This window comes from Ovis canadensis, chromosome 8 (assembly GCF_042477335.2).
Source record: "Ovis canadensis isolate MfBH-ARS-UI-01 breed Bighorn chromosome 8, ARS-UI_OviCan_v2, whole genome shotgun sequence".
NCBI classification, from domain to species: Eukaryota; Metazoa; Chordata; class Mammalia; order Artiodactyla; family Bovidae; genus Ovis; species Ovis canadensis.
Window position 1 is genome coordinate 95,301,815 of NC_091252.1, and position 27,139 is coordinate 95,328,953.

The following is a 27,139-nucleotide window of genomic DNA, read 5'->3' on the forward strand; positions in this document are numbered from 1 at the left end:
ACTTTCATGCATTGGAGAAAGAAACGGCAACCCACTCAAATGTTCTTGCCTGGAGAATCCCAGAGCCTGGTGGGCTGTTGTCTATGGGGTCGCACAGAGTCGGACACGACTGAAGCGACTTACCCGCAGCAGCAGCAGCAGCAGAGGGTAGAGTAAGCCATGGAACATAAGTCATGTTAAGAAAAATTGTTTATTATTGCTCGCCACTCATGGCAAGATACTTTCTGAAACAAACGAAACAAGACAAAAAGAACTCAGGAGGTTGAGTTAGCAAGGTGCCCCCAGAGCAGCAGACAGAAGTACAATCTCCACCTCCCAGACAATAGCTCCCAGGTTTCGCCTCGAGATTTCAAGGAGCAGTCGAACCAAGCGTCCACTTCCAGAATGAAGAGAGGGCATCGGTTTCTAAAGTATCAAAACCTAGAGCAGCGACGGTTCGCGACATCTAGACTGACCGCATTCGCTGCCTAAAGCCGTCCTCAGGAGACTTGCACCTGGCCCGCCAGCACGCGGAAGCATCATCGCTGGGCGCTGCACCAAAGGGCAGCCAATCACGCACTGCCTTCGTCCAGATTCCTCCGCCGGAGGCCGCGCCGCAGCCGCAGGTGGCCCTGCGAGCGCGTCCACCCAGCGCCGCCAATCGCGACCCCCGCCGCCCTTCCCGTGATGCCCCGCGGCTGACCTGCGACCTCGCGGCTCGCCTTTCCCTGAGGCCGGTTTTTCTCCCCGCCCCCCTCCCCTCCCCTCCGGCGAGCTTGCAAGGGCTCTAGCGGCCGCGGGGCGTGCCGCCGGGCGCAGCTCCTCCCTGAGCGACTGCAGGCCTCCCGGCAGGCGCCTTCCCTTAGCCTCTCCTCCTCGCGGCGGGGCCCAGCGGGCGGGTAGCCGCGACTGCGTCCGGGAAGCACTACCCGTCGGTGAGTGGGCCGGGCGCGAACTCCGCGGGGCGGAGAAGCGGGCGGGCGCCAGCGGCGGCGCGGGGCGGGGCGGCGGGAGGAGCGGGAAGGGGGTGGGGCGTCGGGGCCTCGCTTCCTCCCTCAGCGCCATTTTGTGGTAGCGAGACCCGCAAATAAAGGGGAGCGCCGGGGTTGCGGCGCGGAGGAGGAGCGCGGGGGCCGGCGGCGGCAGCGCGGTCGGGCGGCCTGGGCGGCGAGAGGACAGCGCGGGGTCGGCCTATGTGACTGGGCGGGCGCCGGCGCGGCCTCCGTTTGGAGAGGTAGGTGCGGGCCGCCGCCGGCTGCAGCGGAGGCGAGGACCTCCGAGTCCCCAGGCGGCTGAGGTGCGGCCGCCCGGCCCCGGAAGGGGCCAACTGAGCGCAGGAGGCGGACTCGGGGTTCCCGGGCCCCCCGGCCTCCCGTTAGCCCCGCCGTCTGCCCGCTGGCAGGGACGACACTTCCGCCGTCTCGAGGCCATTTTACCTCGGTTCTCAGGGAGCCGGGGGCGAGGTGGGCGCTCCCGCGGGGCCGGCAACGCCGGGAGGCCGTCCCCTCGGAGCGCGCGTCCCGTCACCCTCTTGGCGTCGCGGGCTCCCCCACCTCCCTCGGCAGGATCGTGAGGACCGGCGGCACCGACGAGCCGAAGGGAGGAAAGCCGCGTCCGTGAAGCACATTTCACGTCGCGCAGTAGCTTCCTACTGCAGCTGCGTTGTCTTGTAGGCTTCCATTTTTAAATGAGTGCATGCCTTCTAACTAAAATAAATACTGACTGAATTCAAGGTTTTCGTGAAATTTTAAAATCTCGCCTTGGATCTCTCTAAACCGCATTTCTCTAGTCAGTGGGGAACACGTAGTGGAAAAATGTCCACGTTTGTTTTGATGAAGTCAGGTTGGATATTTGATCCCAAAGGACTAGGTTAAAATCCGTAATAACCGTGTTCATAAGGGAAGCAATGATTCTTTTGCCGAGATTAGAGAAAGGTAGAAAAATATTTCCAGGAGCATGTTATGGTCCTGAGTTCATATAGTTTTCTACTTAAGAATTTGGTTCCATCACTAAGGAGGATAAGTGGAAGTCACAGGTCTGTCACCACAAATTTCTTCAAAAAGAAAAGTATTGTGAAAATCTTTCCACGATGCCTGTTACACATTTACATATGTCATTTATTTATTTTTTATATATGTCATTTAGTATCATCTGATTAGGCAAGTTGGGGAAAGAAAATGCGGCGTGTGATAAAGATGAGGTTAAATTTCAATGATTTGTTTCGCTGTATTCCTACAGTTCTTTCATATCTTACATTATCTTCAGTAGTTAGCTATAGCTAAGTGATCAGTATTTTCACTTCCCAGTAGCAGAACTTAGGCAAACTACCTAAATTTCTAAGTCCCAACTGACAAAAGTAATGATGATCAAGTGTATCCCAGGCACAGCTAGTTTTTTTACTTAACTCATCTAACTTATAGAACTTCACCGGTTTGAATTTTGAGTATTTGTCAGAAATGAGTTGGTATACAGAAAATTCATAGCCTTGTGGCATGGAGAGGAGAGTTGTAATAATTATATTTGTCCAGTCCGTTACAGCACTCAGAGTCCCTTACGTTCATCTAAGTATGTATATATGTAATACACAGTTCCCCTGGAAATATTGTTTATTTTAGAGTCTCGATCATTTTCATACAATAGAACATTATCTTGCTGTTGAAAAAGATTTTTCTTAAAAATTTTCTGTGGGATCCTTTAGCAAAACAAGACCTAAACAGTATTTGGTTTTATTTTTGTTTTTATTAATTATCTCCCATTATTCTGCCTCTAAAAGTCCTGTCTGGCTCTTCTGCTACCCGGTGGGCTGTAACCCACCAGGCTTCTCTGTCCATGGAGTTTCCCAAGCAAGAATACTGGAGTGGCTTACCATTTCCTTCTCCAGGGAATCTTCCTGACCCAGGGGTTGAACCCGTGTCTCCAGCTTTGCAGGTAGATGAGCCACCTGGGGCTTAAATATATTCTAGTACTAAGCTTACTAGAACAAAACTTCTCAATATTCCTCTAACACTATATCCCATTAGATATAAAGGTGGTGCATCAGGCTAGAACTCCGTGCTATAAAGAAACGGTCTTAAGTCTTGAAATGTAGTTGGTGGAATTTAATTTTTTCTAAGTGCTCTTATGCTAATATTAGTATTTTATTTGAAATATATTTGTTTGTAAAGCATCTTTATGGTACTTAAAGCACTGAGATTTGTAGCATTTGGTGAGGCAGGCAAAATTGGCATCCTCTTTGCTGATTTAGAGGCTGCAATCTAAAGAAAATGACTTGCTCAATATCACATGACTGATTATTACGAAGTTAAGAAAAGCTGGTCTTCCAATTCCTAGCTAGTACCCTTTCTGCTGTTGTGCCTTGATTAGTACAGTGTCAGATTATTAGTTTCTTGCATTTAGTTACGATTAGTTTCAGCAAGGTACTGGTTTGTTACTGAAGTTGTGTCATCTGGTACGTGCTAAGTCGCTTCAGTCTTGTCTGACTTCTTGCGACCCTATGAACTGCAGCCTGCCAGGTTCCTCTGTCCATGGGATTCTCCAGACAAGAATACTGGAGTGGGTTGCCATGCCCTCCTCCAGGGGATCTTCCCCACCCAGGGATGGAACCTGTGTCTCTTCTGTCTACCTGCATTGGCAGGCGGGTTCTTTACCACTATCGCCACCTTGGAAGCCCACACCATCTAGTGAAAGTCGCTTAGTCCTGTCCGACTCTTTGCAGCCGCATGGACTGTACAGACCATGGAATTCTCCAGGCCAGGATACTGGAATGGGTAGCCTTTCCCTTCTCCAGGGGATCTTCCCAGCCTACAGATTGAAGTCAGGTATCCCACATTGCAGGCAGATTCTTTACCAGCTGAGCTACAAGGGAAGCCCAAGAATACTGGAGTGGGTAGCCCCTCTCTTCTCCAGTGGATCTTCCTGATACAGGATTTCATGACTTAGGATCATAATGCTAAAAGCTGGGAAGCCCTGGGATATGGGATGCTAGGCACCTAACCAACCAGAACTGAACTTAACATCATAATGTCATTTCTCAGTGTAAAGGCATCAAGAGTAGAAGGTACTTTTGACATTCTACACTTTAACTGTATTATCTGTGTTATCCACATGGATAACAAACCTTTACATAAAACTTAAAACCATGTTTTAGCCAGTCTTTTTCAACTTGCTAAGGGCAGCTAAATTGGTTTTTTCTGTTTTGCTTTTCTGCATTCTCCAGTTTGCAAAGCTTGATCATCATTAAGGATGGAGGAATGGAAGAATTACCTGTCCTCATTGGTACCAACTTTTAAGAAGCACTAAATTTGGGATCCTAACCCCCTAGTTTTTAAATTAATAGCTGTTATAATCTGAGCTGATTAGCTAGTGATTCATAGCTTTAGGTATATATTCTTTTTTTTTTCCCCTTCAAGATTCAACCCCAAATAATATTTCCAGTCATTCTGTTTTTCTGATAGATTGTTCTGAGAACCTGGTATATCCATTGTCTTTATGAATCTAGAATTAACTTTAGGTTAATTTAGGTGGTTATTGTGCTTGTCACTTGTGCTAAAAAAAAGTGCCTTGGGGAGTAATAAGTTTTATAGTGCATGTAATGTGAAAAGTTGTAATTGAGAATCATGGTCTGTTTTGATTAAATAGTTGAATGTTGATTCTTTTAAATTTTAAGCCTGTTTCTAATTTGCCTTTTGTCACACTGTCCATTTAACTATTGTGGTATATCATGGAATCTCAAGCCAAGATTAACTTTTCATCAGCTAAAGATAAGGAAGCAATTTCTTACTAAATGCTAATGCTTTGATTTCCCAAGTCATTTATTCCGTAACATGTGAAATGATAGGTGATTGAGAGTCAACATACAAAACACAAACATACGTACGAACTTTTATTTATCCCTGACTTATATTACAAATTTAGATATTTATTTTTATAAAGAAAATCTAGATATCCTTTAAACAATGTGTAATTAAATTCTACTGAGTGTCAAACTTTTTAAAAAAGAACATAAGCTAGTGTTAGAAGTGTAAATTATTGTTTAGAATTCTAAAAATCGGAGGTCACCAAGTAGGGGCTGCAGTGGGGCTTAGAAACAGGAGTGTGATCCTTGTCGATTTTCTCCTCAGAATCTTTAAGAAGGAGTTGAGTCTTTTTTGTGGTGACTTTTCTTTCTCCAGTGGGAAGAAGGAAACTAACAAAATGCTTACTTTGTGTGTGTTACTATACTAAAGACTAATGTATGTCTTCAAAAATAGCACAGTAATTCTGAGCTTTGGCAGTGGTAATCCTTTTTGAGATGGGGAAAGTGAGGCTCAGAGGTTCTGCTGTTTTTTGTTTTCAAAGTTTGTACCCTCTTCAAAAAAGTGGAGTTACTAGAACTTTCTTGATGTGTTTACCAGCCCTTTAAATATCCTTTAAAAAACAGATTAGCTTATTTGTTGCTAATTAAGCTCATGGTTTTAAGAAAAGAATGAACAAATAAACCTGGGGGAAGTGTCAGGTTGTACAAGCATATACTAGTTTATTAAACTGTAATTTATATTGAATATCATCCATGAAACTTTGTTTTATAACCAAAATTCTGAGTAGCTAGGGTGCCTAGTAACCAGATAGGTAAACTACCTGTCCATAGTGGTAAATTAAGCTGTTTTCAAGCTGTCAGTCATAGAACTCACAGTACGTGTTATATTGAGTTTATTCTCAAAATTTTACAGTATGGTCATCTTGGGTAATTTGGGGGGAAAATTAGGTTGTCTTATTTAGTTCACTTTTACCATTTAAATAGTAAATGAAGCTGATTCATTTGTTCATATTTACATTTACCATATATTTGAGTGCATACTATGTATTGAGACATCAGCAGTGAATGAAACAGTTCTTTCATGGAACTTATTCTATTCCTGGGATAGACAGATAAGTATACAAAATGTCAGCTTGTGATAAGAGTTGAGAAGAAAAATAAAGCCTGATATGAGGAGATAGCAAGGGATTGGTATGCACAATTTTTGGTTTTTGTCTTTTATTGGAGTATAGTTAATTTACAATGCTGTGTTTCTGCTGTACAGTAAAAAGGATCAGTTACACATATACCACTTTTTAAAAGTGCTTTTCCCATGTAGGTTATTACAGAGTATTGAGTTGAGTTCCCTGTCCTATATGGTAGTTTCTTACACCTGTTTTATATATAGTACTGTGTATATTACTATATATACAGAATAGGGACATATAAATAAGTACACATTTATATACTGTTGTTGTTCAGTCCCTAAGTCATGTGCAGCTCTTTGTGACTCCATGAACTGCAGCATGCCAGGCTTCCCTGTCCTTCACTATTTCCCTGAGTTTGTTCAAACTCATGTCCATTGAGTCTGTGATGCCATCCAATCATTTCATCCTCTTTCCCTCCCTTCTTCTCTTGCCCTCAATCTTTCCCAGCATCAGGGTCATTTCCAGTGAGGCAGCTTTTTGCATCAGGTGGCCAAAGTATTGGAGCTTCAGTATCAGTCCTTCCTATGAATATTCAGTTAATTTCTTTTAGGATTGATTGGTTTGATCTCCTTGTTGTCCAAGGGACTCTCAAGAGTCTTCTCCAGTGCCACAGTTCGAAAGCATCAATTCATCGGTGCTCAACCTTAAGTTCAGTCCAGTCACTCAGTCGTGTCTGACTCTTTGCGACCCGATGGACTGCAGTACGCCAGGCTTTCCTGTCTATCACCAACTCCTGGAGGTTACTCAAACTCATGCCCATTGAGTTGGTGATGCCATCCAATCATCTCATCCTCTGTCATCTCATTCTCTTCCTGCCTTCAGTCTTTCCCAGCATCAGGGTCTTTTCCAGTGAGTCAGTTCTTCGCATCAGGTGGCCAAAGTATTGGAGTTTCAGCTTCAGCATCAGTCCTTCCAATGAATATTCAGGACTGATATCCTTTATGATGGACTGGGTTTATCTCTTTGCAGCCCAAGGGACTCTCAAGAGTATTCTCCAATACCACAGTTCAAAAGCATCAATTCTTCGGTGCTCAGCTTTCTTTATGGTCCAACTCTCAGATCTGTACATGACTACTGGAAAAACCATAGCTTTGACTATATACTAGTGAAGTTCAAATGGCACAATTTTTCTTGAATTTTTAAATTAAATGTGTTATTGATATTTACCTACTGTTTAGCTCTGGACGAATGGGGAGTTCCAAGGAAATGTTCAACTTGACATGTGGATTCCAAGAGATTGCAGTCTAGTGAGTGAAGTGAAGTTGCTCAGTCGTGCCCGACTCTTTGCGACCCCATGGACAGTGGCCTGCACCAAGCTCCTCCGTCCATGGGATTTTCCAGGCAAGAGTACTGGAGTGGATTGCCATTTCCTTCTCCAGGGAATCTTCCTGACCTAGGGATCGAACCCAGGTCTCCCGCATTGTAGACAGACACTTTACCATCTGAGCCACCAGGGAAGTCTAGTAATTGCACATTAAAGTCAGGCCTCTGGAGTTAAACACAGTGAGGGTTTATTTCTCAGATGATTGGATTTATTAGAATCATATTAGGATAGTCCCTAAGCAGCTATCTATAACTTGCAACAGAGACTATAAACTGGGTGATAAGGGGCCTAAAGTAGGCAGAGGCCAGTTTAAAGAGGAAAAAGTACTGATTTTTAAAAAGTAGAAATACAGCCATGTCTTCAGTAGATATTAGTTGGTCAGAGAGACCTGATCAGCTACATCAGCTCAGAAGCAAATGATACATACTCAGGTTTTTGTTCATTACATCCAATGACAAGATCATCAAAGAGGGAAGAATTAAACCAGTTAATTGAAGGCATAATCAATATATAGTTGTTTTTTATTTTCCTCTAAAATGTACTGATTTCTTCAACTCAGTGTGCTGAGTTGAAGATCAGGGTTCTGAAAATCAGGGTTTAATGACAGTATGATTAAAATATTTGATGTTTGAGTTGGGATTGTATGTAATATAAAAAATGGTATTAAAGATCATCTACTTTTGAGGAATCTCAGATATTCACTAAAAGTCACGTAGCTTTTAAAACTCAGTTTTATACTCTAGATTCTTCGGTTATTTTTTATTCAGGTACTGACATGTGACGTATTGTTGACGTACATTATTTTCAGGTGTACAACATAATGATTTGATGTTTATATACATTGCAAGAGAAGCACTCATAAATCTAGATACCATCCGTCACCATGCATAGTTACAAAATTTTTTTCTTGCGATGAAGCCTTTCAAGTTGACTCTTAGCAGCTTTCAAATACATAAGATGTTACTGACTATAGTCCCTGTGCTGTACATCACATCGCTGTAACTTGCTTATTTCTCTTTGGTTAACTTTTTAATAGTTACAGAGTTTGTAATAAGTATGGGTAAGTAAAATAAACTAAAAAGAAAGTTTAAGATATAAGGAGACATAAATGACTTTGCTACTAGAAGGGATATCTAGGAATAACAAAGAAGCTAATTTTGAGATACAGATTATTCTGTGACATAAAGTTAAATAATGTCTGTAATGTAGGAATATTTTATTAAGGTGTAAATACCTTCATTCCTGCATTGTATAGTGGTGAATCATGACAGTGATAAACTTGACCTTAACTGTAACAATATTAATTCTGTAAAAGGCAAGGCTTAGCAACTGGTGTTACTACCTGAGGCCAGTATCTGACTTCAGCACAGATCTGTCCTTTCTGCTGCGAGATAATGTCTTTCACAGGGCAGTTGTAAGAATGCATTGAAAAATTGTATTTCTTTCAATCCTTTGTGGGAGTATTACAAAGAATGATCAACTTTTTTATGAGAGAATTCTTAAAAAAAAAAAAAAACCTAATGACAATCATAATGTAAGATGTTCACAAAGGAGAACCTGGGTGCGCAGTATACTGGAACCCTGCGATACCTTTGTAACTTTTCTGTAAATCTAAAACTAGTCTGAAAGGTGTGTTTTAATTAGAATAACCTAATGAATTGGTCATACCTGAGTTCAGTAATAAATTCTTTTGCAAAAGCCAGTATATTTTGTTCTACCTTAACTGGAGGAAAATCAGTTGACGTTCTTCTCTTTATTCCTTTTCTAGGATTCAAGATGACCAACGAAGAACCTCTTCCCAAAAAGGTTTGCTTTCTTAGCACTTTTTAAGCACTTTATTTGAATAATAGAGTTGAAGGGACTGTCCATATTGTTTGCTTGTTTTCCCGCTTGCTATCAGTTACATAGCATTGTGGGTATATAATGTGTGAGACATCATATCTATTATGTAATGTAGATTAAGAACATTTTCAGCCTTTGGAAAACTTGTAGTATCCCCATGATCTACTTGTAATCTTTATCATATGACTGTCTCCAGCTACGTAGCTACAAATAATGTCAAAATAGGAAAGTATTTTATAAGGTCCTCTAAGTTACTTATTTTCTTTTTCTTCCTAACTTAAATCCCTTTGGTTTTAATGCAGAACCACTTTTATATTTAAAAAAAAATACAGCTAAATTCTACCTTTTCTGGTGAAGTTTTATTTTCTACTATCACTTTCTTTGTTTTGTTTTCCTATGTTAATTCAGTTTAGGCACTGTGACACACACAAAAGGGGTTACAAAAGGAATAACATTTTCTCAGAGGAATTTATAATGCATTTGGGAAAACAGGAATATGTGCTTTCTAACCAGTGAGTATTTAAGTGAACTATTTATTGGATAGTAAACGTTATGGAAATTTTTATCCTAAAAAGTCAAGTGCTTTAATAATCTGAGAGTTACTGGGTGCTTTCAGTTAGGCTTAGTAATATATTCTGCTGCTACAGTGTTTTTCCCTCTTTTGTTTCTGATAGTAACACTTACATTGTGGCAAATGCTACTATTTGAACCGTTTTTATCAAGAAAAATGTTTTAATAAGGAAAATTAATAAGAATTTTATATTAGGATTGGTTCTTCAGTTTTATAGTCTTCTTTACTTACAGAAAACAATATTTCTCAATTTACAAAGCAGTTTCATCTTATTAGAATATCCTCATCTTTAAAAACTTCACTTTGAAATAATTGTTAATTCATAGTAAGCGGCAAAGACAGGCACAGGGAGGTCTTGTGTACTCTTCACCCAGCCTCCTTTGACGTTAACATCCTGTGTAACATCAAAACCAGCAGGCACAGTCTACATGCTCACATTTCATCAGTTACCTGTACATTCTGTGTGTGTATAGTTCTGTGCAAGTTTATCATTTGTAACTTACTGTAAATACCAGTGCAACCAAAACAGTTACCTGAACCATCACCACAAGCCTCTCTATGCCACTCCTTTCTTTATAGCCACATCCATCCTCTCCCACTCTATCCTCAACTCCTGGCAACCACTAATCATTTCTTCATTTACGTAATTATGCTACTTCACAGATGTTGTATACATGCAATTATGCTGTATTAAGTGTCCTTTCAGTTTTCTCTCAGCATCATTTCCTTGCGCTTTCTCCAAGTTGTATTTGCTGGCGGTCTGTTTCTTTTTATTGCTGAATCATACTTCATGGTATCATAGTCTACCATTCACCTGTTGAAGGACATTTGGGTGGTTTCCAGTTTCTGGCTATTATAAGTAAAGCTGCTGTTAACATTTTTATACAACTTTCTGTGTGAAAATAAATTTCCATTTCTTTGGAATATGTGCTTAAGAGTACAAATGTTGGGTTGTGTAGAACATCCATTTTTAGTTTTAAAAGAAACCACCAAATTACCTCCAGAGCAGCTGTATCATTTTACATTCTCAGCAGCAACATATGAACACTGTTTCTCTGCATCTTCACTCCATATTTGGTATTGCCACTATTTTTTTATTTACTTATTTTAAAACTTTTAGAAAGAGCACTTAGTTTATATCTTAATTCTCTTCGTAGGTTCGACTGAGTGAAACAGACTTCAAAGTTATGGCACGAGATGAATTAATTCTAAGGTAAAATATTCTTTTATCAAAAATATAAAATCTTTCTATAGAGCATTACGTTGTGATTTTATACTATACTGTTTATATCAGATACTGTTGCATTTTTAATGTTAACACATCTTCAAATCATTTAATGTACTTTTTTCTATGGCCTGTTTCTTCGTTGTGTAAACATTGGGGAAAGCATAACACTTGAAAGAACTAAAGCACTAGCTTGGGTAACTTGTAGGCTGACAAGTAACCTGAATTTTTTTCCTGTAGAGGGCACATATTCAGAACTCTAACTAGAGAAGCATTTGTACTTCATGTATATAACTTGGTATGGGGAAAGACACTGCTCTCAGAAAGCTTTCAGTTTAACAAATGAATAGACTTGTTTTGATGTTTCTGTTTTTTTTTTTTCCCCCTTTTCCATGTAACATGTGGAAAAGTTGTAGCCTTCAAGGATATTTTTCTCATGAAAGAAATACATTATTAAAAAAAAAAAAGAAATACATTATTTACTGATGAAGCGAAGTTACTGTCTTGTGACTGTGACTTTAGACACCATTATATCCTTCATTTTTTTATCTGCAAGTTTAAAGAGTTGGATTTAATTACTTTTAAAGACGACATCCAGCTCCGAATTTCTATGGTTGTCTTAAAAATGTCTTACTAAAGCAGACAGTCAGGTACAGCATTATATTACTCATTTTTTAAATGTGAGAAATCAGAAAATGGGATCACACATTTGTGTTTTACAACTTAAATGTATTCTTTCTGCATTTTATCACTGTCGTAAGTTTTTTATGAAATAACTTTTAGATACAAATTAATGCTTTTCAGGGTAGGCTGCAAGTTTATTGAGCTTTTTCCTCTAGAAATTTCAGGGAATGTTTACTTGCTGAACTGAGTAAATGTAACGGGTTAGAAGTGGGGGGAGAGTAAAGGTGGTTTGGGCTCAGTGGTAGAAAATCTGCCTGCCAGGGCGGGAGGTGTGGGGTCGATCCCCAGGTCGGGAGCATCCGCAGAGGAGGAAATGGCAGCCTACTGTAGTACTTTTTCCTGGGAAATCCCATGGACAGAGGAGTCTGGCAGCCTACAGTCGATGGGGTTGCGAAGAGTCAGACGCAACTTAGTGACCTAGCACACACGCATACACAACAGGGAGACACAGATGGCGTGCTCCATTGTTAGTTAAGAGTCTGGTACGTGCTCCATTGTTAGTTAAGAGTCTGGTAGCTAGTTCTGCTTAGCGCCTCTATTGTGGACGTGCTCTTTCTCTTTCTTTGCCATCGTCTCATGCATAGGATAGTTTTCCTATTGCATACCTTTATATTCCTGCACATAAAATTTAAATACTTAGCATTTTAAATCACTCTCGCCGTTTTTGCTGATGTAGATGCTTGTGACACACTGCTCATGACACACTGCTCGTGTGTTGGTGTTCTCTTTCTGTCTCTGGTATGGTTATGACTTTTAAGTAGTTTTTTTCCTATCTTCTCGATAAGGATGTTTGAGGTTGAGCTTTTGTATTTGTCTTTTCTTCTAAAATCTTTAACCTTCATAGAACATCTTTTTTCATCCCGAAACGTTGAATGAACTCCTGTTTGTGACCTTTGTTGTAGATGCCATAAAAATAAGCATGCCCTTGGCTTTGTCTTTATATAGAATGGATTAGTTTGATATTATGGAATGTTTTTGTTCATTATGTTATAATGTTTATGAATCTCGTAACTCGTCAAAGGTTTTAAAAATTATAAAAATATTTTCTAAAATCTAAATTTTGATTAGGTGTAACTGAAGAGCAGCTTGAAAACATATTTCTTCAGCAAGCAAGGTAGCAGACAGCTTACTGTCCGGAGCAATTGCTTAAACATAAGATTAGGGAAGGTTTGTTATCTGCAGTAGTTGCCTAGATCAACTAGTTGTGTGTGTGTGTGTGTATGTATGTGTGTGTGTGCATGCACGCTCAGTCGTATCCGACCCCATAGATTGTAGTCCACCAGGCTCCTCTTTCCATGGGATTATCCCGGCAAGAATACTGGATGGGTTGCCATTTCCTTCGCCAGAAGATCTTCAGATCTTCCTGACCCAGGGATGGAACTTCAAACTCCTGCATTTGCAGGCGGATTCTTCACCACTGAGCTACCTGGGAAGCCCTGAGAGGTTGTTTTTTTTTTTTTAATGGCTACACTGGGTCTTTGTTGCTTCATGCAGGCTTTCTCTAGTTGAGGAGAGCGGGGGCTACTCGCTGTTTTGGTACACAGGCTTCTCATTGCAGTGTCTTCTGTCATGTAGAGCACGGGCTCTAGGCGAGTGCAGCACGTGGGTTCTAGAGCGTGAGCTCAGTAGTTGCGGCCCATGGGCTTAGTTGCTCTGAGGTGGTGGGATCTTCATGGATCTGGAATCAAACTCGTGTCCCCTGCATTGGTAGGCAGATTCTTACCCACTGCGCCACCAAGGAAGTCCTAAAGCCTATATATTGAAGGTAGAGGAATGCAATGAAGAAAGATCCAGATAGCGTATGGCACTTAATGCAAGTTGTTTCTGCCAGTTAGATATGCTTTTGAAAAACAGTATGTTCTGTTTTTTATAATGTACAAAAAGGACAGACCCCCTTTTTTATTACTTTGAGAGAAATCACATACTACTTTCATGTAAGAGCTGAGATCACCTTCAGTCCCTTAGAATTAGGCACATTTTTAAAATGCCTTTTGTTTGAGGTGGACAGCATATCTGAAAAGTGGTGGTAAGTTTTTCGTTTACCTTTTATCATCCAGGCATCATGCTGAACATCAGTGATACACTGTCCTGTATGGTGTGTGATCTGACTCATGGGAACACCTCTTGTTATATACTCAGCAGAGAACACTTTTCTCTATATTTCCATTTATCTAACGCCTATAAGGTCAAGAAGGAATAATTTTAAAGTGACTAATTTATTATGGTTTATTATGGGTTAAACTAGATTTATAATTATCTTAAAATAATATGTGTGCATGTACACTCATTCATGTCTGATTCTTTGCAGCCCCATGGACTGTAAGTCTGCCAGGCTTCTCTGTCCCTGAGATTTCCCAGGCAAAAATACTGAAATGGGTTGCCATTTCCCACGGCAAGGGATCTTCCTGACCGAGGGATTGAACAGGAGTCTCTTGTGTCTCCTACATTGACAGGCGGGTTGTTTACACTAGTGCCACCTGGGAAGCCCCTGTTAAAATGAGAGAGACATTAAAATCCGCACAGTGGAGTTCTTCATAAAATATAAAGTTAATGGATGTGATTTTCTAGTGTATTTAGTAAAAGCAGTTTAAACGTAACTAATGTGGCTTTATTTTTATTAGGTGGAAACAGTATGAAGCATATGTGCAAGCTTTGGAGGGCAAGTACACAGATCTCAACTGTAAGTTAGAGCTTCAGCTTCCTAAGGACTATGTGAATATTCCCTTTTAGATTGTTGTTATAAGCACAGGATAGTTGGTTTTGCTAAGTAATTTTTATTCGAGGATTTTATTAAGGACCTATGTCCAGGCACTGAGTTTGGTGCTAGGAAGTAGAATGATGAAGGAGACGTGATCTCTCTTTTAGTTAACAGTCATTGGAGAAGACTGACATATAGTAACATCACTTAACAGTAGCATGACTTCAAACTGAACGACAAGGTTCTGAGAGTGCACAGATAGGGAAATTCACAACTACTTGACACTTTGCTTAATGTAGCCCTTCCACAGAAAAATTTGAAGTGAAGCATGAGTTATTACTCTAGCAGGGGGGAATGTAGAAGCAACCGGTATTACATTTATGATAGCTTAAATTGTAACAATAGGATATAGCTGTGTATTTATGGATTTTTCAAAAATCTACTGAAAATAATAAAGTTTATAATTTTAGACCATTTTAGTCTTTGTCACTTTTCACTGAGTTTTAGAGTAACATATTATTTGCGAGTGTAAAAACCAGTACAGTTTTCCAAGTTCAGAAAGATTAATATTTTAAGATCTCAATTATTGTATAATTACAGTATAATCCATAGAAGTTGTGAATGGTGTTGTTTAATGGCTGAGTCATGTCTGATTCGTTTGTGACTGCATGGACTGTAGCCCTCCAGGCGCTTTCTGTCAGTGAGATTTCCCAGGCAAGAATACTGGAGTGGGTTGCCATTTCCTACTCCAGGAAATCTTCCCAACCCAGGGATTGAACCCGCATCGCCTGCATTGGCAGGTGGATTCTTTACCAGTGAGCCAACCAGGGAAACCCCTGTGAAAGCTTAAAATTAATAATTAGCTGTGCAGTTATGGGCATGTTTATATTGATTAGGTTAAACAATACTAATCAGGACTTTGTGAATACTTGGTAGTGTAAACAAACGCAAATAATGGAATTTCCTGTCTTTTTTGGGAACAGATTAGACTGTAACAGCATAATTCCATCTAGCGTTAAGTGGTTGTGGACCCGTTTAACACCACTAACTCTTGAAAAAACACTCATGATCAAGAACGAAGTTTGTTGTCATAAAAGTTTAGGATAGAAACTAAAGACTTGAACTTCTTTGCCTTGACAGTTTTTTAACCTTATTTTCCTTGACAAAGGGAGTCAGAACTTTAATTTGGTTAATTCAGTTTGATCTTCAAATTATGTTTCATGATGTTTGGGATTTTTTTTTTCCTTTTAATCATCAGCTAATGATGTAACTGGCTTAAGGGAATCTGAAGAAAAACTAAAGCAGCAGCAGCAAGAATCTGCACGCAGGGAAAACATTCTTGTAATGCGACTAGCAACCAAGGAGCAAGAAATGCAAGAGTGTACTGTAAGTGTTTCAGATGTTTCAAGCCTTTATCAGGGTTTGGGTTTTGGTTCACATTATTTTATGTGTTAACTCACATTAATTTTAATAATTAATACTAATTATACATGCACATTTTGTTAAGGTAGATATGTTTTGAGCTTCAATGTGCTAAATGTAAAATTCTGATAGATAACTTCTCATCATTGGATTTAAAGTAGTTTTTGTGGCCAAGAAGTCAGAAGTTTAAGTTATTCTCTGAAATCTCTATGAGAATTAGTATATTGGTTCATATATCTTGAAGTAACATAATACCTGAGGGTATAAGCACCATTTACTCATTTTACTTGGCAGGCTTTCTTGTTAATTTCTCCTTTTCTGTCTTTACCTCTTTCTACAGAAAACTAAGTATCAACTTCTACTGTGTCTTCTTTTAATTGTTAACACCTTTCATTTGTACTGTTTGCCATGTCTACATATATCTGAAACCTAGTGACATATTTGATCCTTTAACCCTGGTTGAATTTAGACTCAGTTTTGTCTTCAATAGCCTTAGCCCTTGTTTTAGTGTTTGTATATGTAAGTTACATAAGATAGAGGCAGCTCTATCCCTGTTGTTTTTTATTACTTTTTTTTTTTTCCCCCATTTTCGGGCCATGCCACGCAGCTTGTGGAATCAGACTTCCCTGATAGCTCAGTTGCTAGAGAATCTGCCTGCAGTGCAGGAGTCCCCGGTTTGATTCCTGGGTTGGGAAGATCCCCTGGAGAAGGGATGGGCTACCCCCTCGAGTATTCTTGGGCTTCACTGGTGGCTCAGCTGGTAAAGAATCCGCCTGCAATGTGGGAGACCTGGGTTCAATCCCTGGGTTTGGAAGATCCCCTGGAGAAGGGAAAGGCTACCCACTCCAATATTCTGGCCTGAAGAAGTCCATGGACTATATAGTCCATGGGGTCACAAAGAGTTGGACACAACTGAGCAACTTTCACTTTAAACCAGGAACTGAACCCAGGCCTCTGCAGTGAAAACGTTGAGTCTTAACCTCTGTGCCACAAAGGAATTCCCTGTTGTTTCTTATCTTAAAAGCTGTAGTTTTCTTGAATAATTTTGTGTAATCTCCATTTGATAGATAGTTATTAAAATATAATGCATAAGGCAGTATTCTGGTCATTGGAGGTTAATAATCTATGGGGCACACTTCTATTTCTTTTCCTTCTCTCACCAATAAAATGTTCTTTAGGACTTAGTCACAGTCTTTATTCTTCCTGTGTCCACATTTGCACAAGTCTTCAGTCCTTTCTTCACTTTTTCGAAATGACTTTACCTGTTACTTTGCTAAAGAAAAGAGTAGCCTCTTTTATTGTCTGTATCTTCTCAGTGCTTCTTTTGTTTCTACCAGTTACTTTCCACCTTCACTGCCACTACATTTTTTCTGTAAGGTCATTGTATTAAGAAAATTCTCTTTCTCATCACTTTAATGTCTTCACTTTCCCCAGCTTTGGCTTTTGGCATTCCTTCTTTTGATTTTTTTTTTTAACTTGGGTACTTGGTTCAAAGAAGTCTTAACAACATTCTTGTATAAGGGGTTTTGTTTTGTTTTCTGTAACACCCCTCCAATTTTTTTCCTCTTGGGATTTTCATATCTAGTGGTATGAGTAGTACTACTCAAGTGCTGAGTCCCAAAACCAGTTAATTCTTTCTTTTCATGATATTTAGGATTCTAGGTTCAACCCTTCACTCACTGTTAGTTTTAGGTTTCCCTGTTGACATGGCACTGTGCTAGATGCTAACACATGTAAAGGATGGATCTTAACTTCCAGATGCAGGCACCTGGTAGGTAATGTGAGTGGGTGGTGCCAATGATAGTGTCTCACAAAACCAGTGTGTCTTGATTTCTGCCTCTTGAGTCCTCCCTACTCTTGACATCCTAGTCCAGGCACTTCTGAACCACTTAACCTGGACAGTATGTGCTGTTGATTCACCTCAGCGATTCTACAGCCATCCCACATACACTGGCGGTTTTGATCATTTTATTCCTAATCTAAGCCTTTGGTGCTGCCTCTTCACCCTTCTGTCATCTCAACAGAGATTTAAGATTTTTTTTCCAAGTAGAACCTAACTTACCAGCCACATTTTTTTTTTAATAACTCTTCTCTGCACATCTCAGCCGAAGCACTTACTGATCTTTCAGTTAGAACACAGTGAGGTTTTGCAGAAAGGGCAGCAGGAGCAAAAATCACAAGGAAGTGGCAAGCTTATAGTAGCAGATGAGGGCATTTCATTTTGTGAACTTTTAAAATTCCTTAAGCTAAAAGAAAGAAAATTAGTTCTGTTTGCTTGATGAAGTAGTAATTAAATATAGCCTAATCCTCTTAGTATATTTGTATCTTTTACTAAATTCATATTAGACATTAATAGCTGTTTTGGAAATGTTATTTTTAATCCTATTTAAGGTTTAGAATGGAGTAGGATCTTGAACCTGATCTACTTGGGTGCGAAGAAAGTGATGCATTTAATGCTAATAAACTGTATTTCCTATTTTAAAACTGTGCTGACAGTACAACCAGAGTTGAAATTGAAGGTTTCATATATAAGTAGACGGATTTGGTGTGGTGGGAAAAGCCTTAGACTGGGAGTCAGGAAGCTTGAGAATAAGAATTCTAGTTCCAGTACTGGCATTGAACTAACTGTGTCCTTGAACAATTGGCTTCTTTAATCTCTCAAAACTAAGCAGTTTGGACCAGGTCAGTCACCTTTCAGCTTTACAATGCTGTGATTCAAATCTGCTTGGAGGGAAAAAAGTGAATATATGCTTAATTTTGGGTTAAGGTGCTATTTATAAAGCTGTAATGCCAGCTCATGTAAATATGTAAGTACTATGTATTTTTAAATTTAGAAATGCAAATATGTTTTAAGTTGTAATCTTGTACTTGGTATAATGTTAGGGAATAGTTTCCCAAAAGCACAGATTTGTATGAGTAAATCACTATACTCTTATTAAATAATTAATATTTTAAACTTTGCCCTTTTTTTCCCCCAGTGGGCATCAGCATTTTAAATAAATACAGCAGCGGGGTTTTTTTGCTTGTTTTTTTGTACTGTTTTGATTGCCAACATGTAGTCTCCTTATATTTAAAGTTTCCAAATATGGAATGCAGTCAAATGGCCTTTTTTCCTACGTGGATAACTTTAAATAGTTTTGTGAGTGTTCTTTTTTGTGTTTTTTTTTGCTGTGTTTTGGGAGGTTTTTTTTGCTGCAAGTCTTCTGGTATATTACTTCCCTGACCAGGTATTGAAATCAAGCGCTGGCAGTGAGAGCAACTGAGTCCTAACCGCTAGATTGCCAGGGAATTCCTAAATAGTTCTTTGTACTTTTTTTTAGAGGATTTTTAGATAGAAGGGAGAGGGGCTTAGTAAGCAAGTTGGTAAACCAGTGAAAAAGGGATTTTATCTCATCATCTTAGGTATGTTTCCTTTGATTTGGTAGTAATGGGGTCTTTTTGCTTTGCACAGACTCAGATCCAGTACCTCAAGCAAGTCCAGCAGCCTAGCGTTGCACAACTGAGATCAACAATGGTGGACCCAGCGATCAACTTGTTATTCCTAAAAATGAAAAGTGAACTGGAACAGACTAAAGACAAACTGGAACAAGCCCAAAATGAACTGAGTGCCTGGAAGTTTACGCCTGATAGGTAAACAAATCATACTCCCCAGTCAAGACTTCCCTGACAGTCCCACTGCGAGAAAGCTGTGGTGGGACAGCCACGTACTCGTTTCCACACCAAGACTCAGACTTTTTGAGCCAAAAAGCCACATTCTTATACTATCCAGCTTGTAAAGGTTAATGTAAAACTTACCAGATGAACCTTGTGTTTCAGCTTTTTTCTCTTCCCCTTCCCCTTGCTTCAGAGGCTGATGGCGTCGGACTATTCCGAAGAAGTGGCCACCTCCGAAAAATTCCCCTTCTAGAACATGTAGACACTTGAGAAATGTTTCTGTTTGAAGAAAATACAGGGAGAAACAGAAGTCTTAAGTCTGTGGCACACTGTGTCTTCAGACAGTTTGGAGGAATGAAAACCTAGAGATTTAAAACCATGAATTGAACATGTAAAATTCCAGTAAATGTAAAGATGGAATATGCATCGCTCTTAACCTTGAGCATAGTGACTTAGAGACACTGTATATCAGTTTTGCCAATAAGACCGTGGACTTCGTGATTGTTGTTGAACTTCTGGGTCACACTCAAATGAGGTGAATTTTGCCTTTAAAGGGTTTATTTGCTAAGAACCAACTTAATAGTCATGAGTGAATCAAATAATAGATGTCAGTACAAGTAGTTCATCTATTTAACCATTTCGTTTGGGGCTCTATATTACTTGATTGAGCCTTAAATCAGTGTGGTTTTACTCAATGATTTGTTCTTTGAATGGTTGCTAATACTGTAGATAATCTTACCGAGGACTGTACAAACATGAAGGTGTGGTGTCAAACTTCAGGTTTTAAACTGTTTGAAGCGTTATAAACATTCATTTCACAACTAGATTGTATAAGGATATTGGCTGTGATGAGACTCACTGCGTTATTTTTTTCAGTAGTGAAATTGATTAAATCCCCATTCCATTCAACAGGCACATGTTGAAAGAGCATTGTCGTTGGTGTTAATGGGGGAATGTGTTCCTTCATTGTATTTGGGCCTTTTGTATTGCACTTTTGATATTAAATTAAATGTGCCTTGAAATAGTTGTTTTTTTTTTTTTTTTTTAAGTTCAAGGATTACTATGATGATTTTGTTGTACTTTTAACATTTTGATTGGGGGGCGCTGTGGAGAGCAGATTGATTCGAAAAAATTGTTGGTGTGCTCTTCAAAGTGAAGGAGAAAGCTCTGTGTCTCATTTTTTAAAGACCTACTTTTTTCCAGCTGGTATCATAAAAAAACAAAGAGACTTGACACTTGTTGCTTTTTGACACCTTGTCCCAGGATATTGCAGTAGAAATTAATGTGGGACAGCTTTACAGGGTGCCTGCCAGAAGATTGGGGACAGAATATATTGGAACTGTGGGCTGGCCTAAGTGAGACATTTTATGAATTGAAAAAAAAAGTATAGTGATCATTTCTAGCAAATTCATTTGCTCATTTAGATAAATGAGGCATTATTTTCTTCATGCTTCCATCCAATCCTGGAGGTGAATTTTTCCGTCAGATCATTCTATAAGTCACCAGTTCGAATTTTCACTTGGTGATAATGGAGTCTAAGATGAGTGAAGATAAAATGTTCCAGATTTTCCCAGCGTTTAAGTGCAGTTTTAACAAGGGTGACTTAAGTTCTCTCTTAAATCATTCCAATCAATTGTAAGTATCTCGTATGTCTGTACTTGAGGGAACTGATTGTGGGGCAGAGGGCGGGTTGAAGAAGTGGTTTGTGTGACTTCACAGCAAGAAATCCGCTTCTAAGATTCTCACTGTGGGGGTTGGAGGGTAAGTAACCACATCTATTTGAAATTAGCTTATTGTACCCGAATTAAGGCTTTTGTATATATTTTATGCCATTAAAGATCACAGTAGAAATGGGCTACATATTTTCAGTAGGTCGAGATAATTCATAAAAGGCATTATGTACTCAGATTTAGCCAAGCATTTTTCTTTTGCCACTTAAGTAACAGTCACATTGAGGTGGGTTTTTTTCTTCTTATTGTTAAAAAATGTTTAATAAGATAACACATGCTCATGTATAAGATTGAAACAGCGAAAAGTCGAGGTGTAAAATAAGGTTTATTCCTGGGTGACCTTCCCCTTCCCCTTTCTGTTCCCCAGGAATAGTGACCATTTTTAAATTTCTTGGGTATCAAGATAATTTGTATGCATTTACAGTAATCATATGTGTATTGGTTTTAAACAAATGCGGACATGCATATGTATATACAGATGATTTGTAGCATGACTTTCCCCAGGCCCCCTTTATCCTTGGACTTTTTCTCCATTTCTTAGTATATTTAGGTTACTTACCATTTTTAATGGTTGTATAATATTTTCATTGTATTATTTTAACCACCTATAAATGGAATTTTGTAAAAAGTGAATTATAAGCTAGAGTTCATTGGGTGGTACAACTGCATCATTAATTTGAAACAAACAGTGCTCCGTCAATACTCTGTCTGCAATAATTCAAATAGAATGGGTTGTGTGGGTTTTGTTTTTCACTTTTTCATTGTTTAAATTTTGAGAGAATGATCCCCTGAATTATGTTGTCCACTTTAGTTAAAATATTTCATACCCTGATAGTGTGTATATTTTAGAATAGTTACAGGGAGATGTTGCAGAATTTTGATAGTTTTCAGCTTGCATTTATAAACAGTTGTGTGTGTATACTTTCAGAATACCCTCATCCCTTCCCCTTGATAACAAAGCAGTGTACAGTATCTGTTCCTTCTCTTAAATTACTTGCTACTTTTTTCTTTGTGAGTTATTTGATTTTTAGCAATAGGTTAGAATATTTTTTAATTAAAAAAAAATTACTCCAGAGCCGAGTTCCTTGAAATTGGATTCTTACCATTTTTTGTGATACAATGAACACAACACAAATTTTATACAACAGTAAAGTGGCATAAAATTAAAGAATGTTTAAAGAAAAGATTCAGTGAAGATTTGTTTTAATTATTTTAGAAGTGATAGGATTCTTTTAGAACATTTATTAAAAGGCGTGACTTCATAAATGAAATATTTTTTCATTAGTATTTGGTACTTTCTATGAGGTTAAGTCAGGTCACAAATTGCTGTATTGATTTTGCAATTGTTCGTGTTTGAAAAATTGACATAAAAGACTTCTCAGGGTAGTTGGTAAACTGGCGTCTTCACAAGAAAGCCGAGTTGGGGGAAGCATAGGCAGTGACGTGGAGGGAGGGCCCCTGCCTGTGATGACAGTGCCTGTCTCTCAGTTCCTCATTCGGTTTCTAAGCTCTTACTCAGCAGAGGCCGAAGTCTGAGGATGCTAATAGGAAATACAGGAAATCTGGAGCTGTGATGACAGCAGACAGATACCAGCTGATAAAGTTGCCATGTCGAGAGAGAACCCTTCCCACATGCTAACTCATTTTCATATGAGGCTTCTTTGTGCAATAGTAAGCCAGGTTTTGGGCTTCCCTGGTGGCTCAATGGTAAAGAATCCCCTGCCAATGCAAGAGATGCGGATTCGATCCCTGGGTGGGGAAGATCCCCTGAAGAAGGAAATGGCAACCCACTCCAGCTTTCTCGCCTGGAAAACCCCATGGACAGGGGAGCCTCGTGGGCTACAGTCCATGGGGTCACAAAAGAGTCAGATACGGCTTAGTGACTAAACACCACCAACAACCACCACCAGGTTTTACTTCAGATTTGTGTAAGGAAAATATATCACAAACGTTCACTTGAATCACATTGGGTTAAAACGTGCTATTGATAAAAGAACCTTCCATCACAAACCCCAATAACAGTGTCTCAGTAAAACTTTACTGCTTTTGTTTAGTGTCAGCATTAACAATAGAAATGATCACTTTTTTAAAGAGTTCTGATTTAAGCATACAATTGTGATGTTACCTTAGAGACTTGGAAAGGGACAGTTTGATATTCTTACCATAAAGTTGAGAATGATCTTACTGATTAAAATTTTTTTTGCTGACACTGTTCTTTTAATGGGCTTTGATTTGGCCGATACATTACTTCACAATACATCTTCTCCTTATTAGTAATATATAGAGGATGAACCTTGATTGATTTTTGCAATTGCTGTATATATGTATGTAGAAAGTATGGCAGTCCTAATTTGGCAGATATTCACATATTTGCATTATTTATGCTAAGTAACCCCAATCTTATTTTTGTGTCCTAATTAAGGATAATCTTTTCAACATGAATAAAATCTTCACCGTATATCAGCATTAAAATTTCAAAAACATATCCCAGTTTAAGACAGCTCAAATATATATATATATACATATATATATCATATAAAGTTAATTGCGGGATTGATAAATAAAAATAGTCTTGAGTCTTTTTAAAAACAATTACTGAACAGGCCTCTCTTAATGCGATAAACATTCTTGTGGGAACTGCCTATTAACAGGTATCCTTACAATGGTCTAGCAAGAATTTACTCTCATCTGTGTATTTATAGGTACTGATTTTATATATTAGGTAGAAGTTTACATTTGGGGTTGATGTTGCATTTACCCTTTCAAGAACTTTTCTGTTTCATAAAACTAAGTACCTTAGAGTTGTATTAATATTGATATATTTGAAATGTGTGTCAAATAACTGGCCTGTTTCTATTTCAAATTATAATTTGGGATAAAAGTAGATTTCAGAATCAATTATAATGTAATAGAAACAGAAAGTAGTCACTTAGGTACTTTTTCTTCAGGTTTTATCTTTGCCGCTGTATTGGCAAAATACTGAAATGTACAAGATGGATGTGTCCGGAAAAGAAGATGGTAACTGTAGGCAGGCGTCTGCTGTGACATAGAGTTATGTTCTGTATGTGTTTTATCTGTTGCTGTGATAATTTCAAACAAAGAAGGTTGTCAAGAATTTGTCTTCATTTTGTGATGAATGGCTCTTTCCCTTGCAGCCAAACAGGCAAAAAGTTAATGGCGAAGTGTCGAATGCTTATCCAGGAGAATCAAGAGCTTGGAAGGCAGCTGTCCCAGGGACGTATTGCGCAACTTGAAGCAGAGTTGGCTTTACAGAAGAAATATAGTGAGGAGCTTAAAAGCAGTCAGGATGGTAAGGGGTTTTTTGAAAAGTTTGGTTAACTTTGCCCTGGCTTTAAAATACTGCCAGGCATGAGTATTATAGATTAGAGTCTGTATGTGCTAATCTCTACCAATGGTTCTATGAAATTATAAGTGAAATATTTCCAGTTGAGTCAACAAACGAAGCCATTTAATTTAGTGGTGGTTCCCCCCTCCCCCCCAGTTGTTTGTTGTGCAAATTTTGTAAGTTTTTTATTTTTTAGGGGTGGGGTTTGGAAAGACAGGAGGGCTTTTGTATTAATAAGGCATTACGTAGCTATGTAAATTTATATTCAGTGCTTAAAAGGATATATTCAGTGCTTAATATCTTCACTTAACTGATTTCTCTAAGTGTAGATCTTGGAAATATTTGGCCATGTCCAGGGATTTAAAAATATATGATTGATTACGGAAGAATTCCCTAGTGGTCCAGTGGTGTGGAGTCAGTGCTTTCAGCTCCTGGGCCAGGTTCCATCCCTGGTCAAGTAACTCAAATTCCTGCAAGCTGCGAGGCATGGCCAAAAATAAGAAATAACTACAGAGTCTCTGTTTAGTGAATAAGATGTAATATTTATTTGCCCAAAGAAATGGAACTTATCAGCCACCATGCTGGCTAGTATAGCTGCATACATGCTCTTTCTCCTTTGTGAAGAAAATTAGTAAGAAAAACACCCAGTCTCTCTAAAGATTAAATTAATTGCAACTTTGTAGTTAACTGCAAAGAAGGTCCGCCATAGTCAGTATCTTTAAAACTGCCTCTTCAAAGTGGTGGTTTTTAGCTCTTACTATTTGTAAATACAGTAAATAGGAGTCTTTTTGTATAGTAGTGAAGGAACTCCCTCACCCCAAGCCCTTTTTAGAACATAGACATCTGTATTTTTATCAGTTTCAAGAGTTACTTTTTTCTGAATTTTGTTCTTGAATGTGAAATAATCTTTGCTGACAGCATGGCTTCTTTGGAGTGTTGGAATCAAGGGCTTCCCCAGGGACTACACCTGCTGTGGAGCTGAACATTGGCTAGGAGGGTGAGGAGTAAGGGGCCAGGCTTGTAGGCCCATAGGCAAACAAACATGGAACACATTTTGTGGGCTGAAACCAGTTTTATGTGGCCAGATAGCTTGGATCATTGTAAACTTGCTTGCTTTTATATATTCAGGCTTTTGCTTTCTCTCACAAATGAACTTGTTGAATGGCTAATTTAAAATTCCAAGCAAAATTTTGAAATAGTCTTTTGTGATTTTAGAATTGTATTTGTTTACTTAGACATTTATTGACTGCCTAGCTTTGTGCAGGCACTAAGAAGTATTTTTAAATATATTGTAAGAGATATTAAAAGTAGGTTTGACTCTCCTTTGCACAGAACTGAATGACTTCATCATTCAACTTGACGAAGAAGTAGAGGGTATGCAGAGTACCATACTAGTTCTTCAGCAACAACTGAAGGAGACGCGCCAGCAGTTGGCTCAGTACCAACAGCAGCAGTCTCAAGCCCCAGGCCCGAGTACGAGCAGGACTACATCTTCTGAGCCTGTAGGACAGGCAGAGGCCACAGGTAAAGACTGCAGTCGTCTGGCCAACGGACCAAGTAATGGCAGTTCCTCCCGGCAGAGGACGTCTGGGTCTGGATTTCACAGGGAGGGGGACACAGCCGAAGATGACTTTGCTCCTTCTCCAGGGAATGGGAATAAGGCCTCCAGCAGCTCAGAGGAGAGAACTGGCAGAGGAGGTAGTAGTTACGTAAACCAACTCAGTGCGGGGTATGAAAGTGTAGACTCTCCCACGGGCAGTGAAAACTCTCTCACACACCACTCAAATGACACAGACTCCAGTCATGACCCGCAAGAGGAGAAAAGCGTGAGTGGGAAAGGCAACCGAACTGCGGCTTCCCGCCACGTGCAGAATGGCCTGGACTCGAGTGTAAGTGTACAGGGCTCCGTTTTGTAAAACAAAAAAATTTCCAGCAAATTTTTATACAGTGTCATTTAATTTGGAAGAGGATACTGTCCAGTTAATTAACGCATTCTTTTGTCACAATTTGCCTTTTTTTGTGGGTGGTTTTTTTTTTTCCTTTTTCCTTTTTTCTTTGCTTCAATACCTCTGCCACTTTGGAAATTGTAACAGTTAATTACTTTGAATGTTGCTAAAAGGACATTTTGTGTAGGGTCAGGTTATTTTTATATGAGTTAATGTGAAGTTGTAAATGGAACTCTTTCCTTAAAGTATAACACAGTGCTGTCTGTGTGAATCTGTGTCTACCCTAGAACCTGTGCTGTGTGAGGGCATTCTTACTCATGCTGTTACTATGCTTATACACCATTCAGACTTGTCAGAGTAGATGTGGGTTTATGACTGCCGTTTGCCCAGTACAGTAGTTTTATCACTAAAAGTTGGACTTGTTGAAGGAGTCCTATAGTAGTTTCAGTGTTAGATACAGTTTTTCCCACCATACATCTGTGCATTTTCTCTTTAGGTGATTGAATGTTTAAGAAATTTGTGTGCATAGTTACTCAGTTTTTATGAATTGTTGTATCCTGTTAATGCATATTGCTCTGTGACTCCAGTATATCTTACCTGTACTGACCAAACTTAAAAAATAAAGATTTTTATTGTAACTCCTTACATTAGTTGTTTTTCTTGTTTGTGCGTGTTTAGCATTTGTCATTTATTCTCATTGAATAGCTGACTGTCTACTCCATTTTTCCACAAACCA

General features: G+C 39.1%; 1 protein-coding gene across 6 annotated transcripts; it reads left to right on the plus strand.

Moving 5' to 3' along the window:
- Positions 1–27,048, plus strand: WTAP (WT1 associated protein). Of its 6 annotated transcripts, none has more exons than XM_069598852.1 (9): positions 1–914; positions 7,140–7,302; positions 9,054–9,091; positions 10,856–10,911; positions 14,229–14,287; positions 15,564–15,691; positions 19,179–19,357; positions 24,267–24,421; positions 25,790–27,048. In XM_069598852.1, the coding sequence occupies exons 2-9, from the start codon at positions 7,182–7,184 to the stop codon at positions 26,371–26,373; spliced, it is 1,320 nt and encodes a 439-aa protein (XP_069454953.1). In that variant the 5' UTR covers positions 1–914; positions 7,140–7,181; the 3' UTR covers positions 26,374–27,048. The 6 variants fall into 6 exon arrangements, 5 of the variants coding, with proteins under 5 accessions (XP_069454953.1, XP_069454951.1, XP_069454950.1 ...); XR_011258719.1 differs by lacking the exons at positions 1–914; positions 7,140–7,302 and adding exons at positions 977–1,213; positions 19,575–19,916; XM_069598851.1 differs by lacking the exon at positions 1–914 and adding an exon at positions 991–1,213.
- Positions 27,049–27,139: the final 91 nt, after the last annotated feature.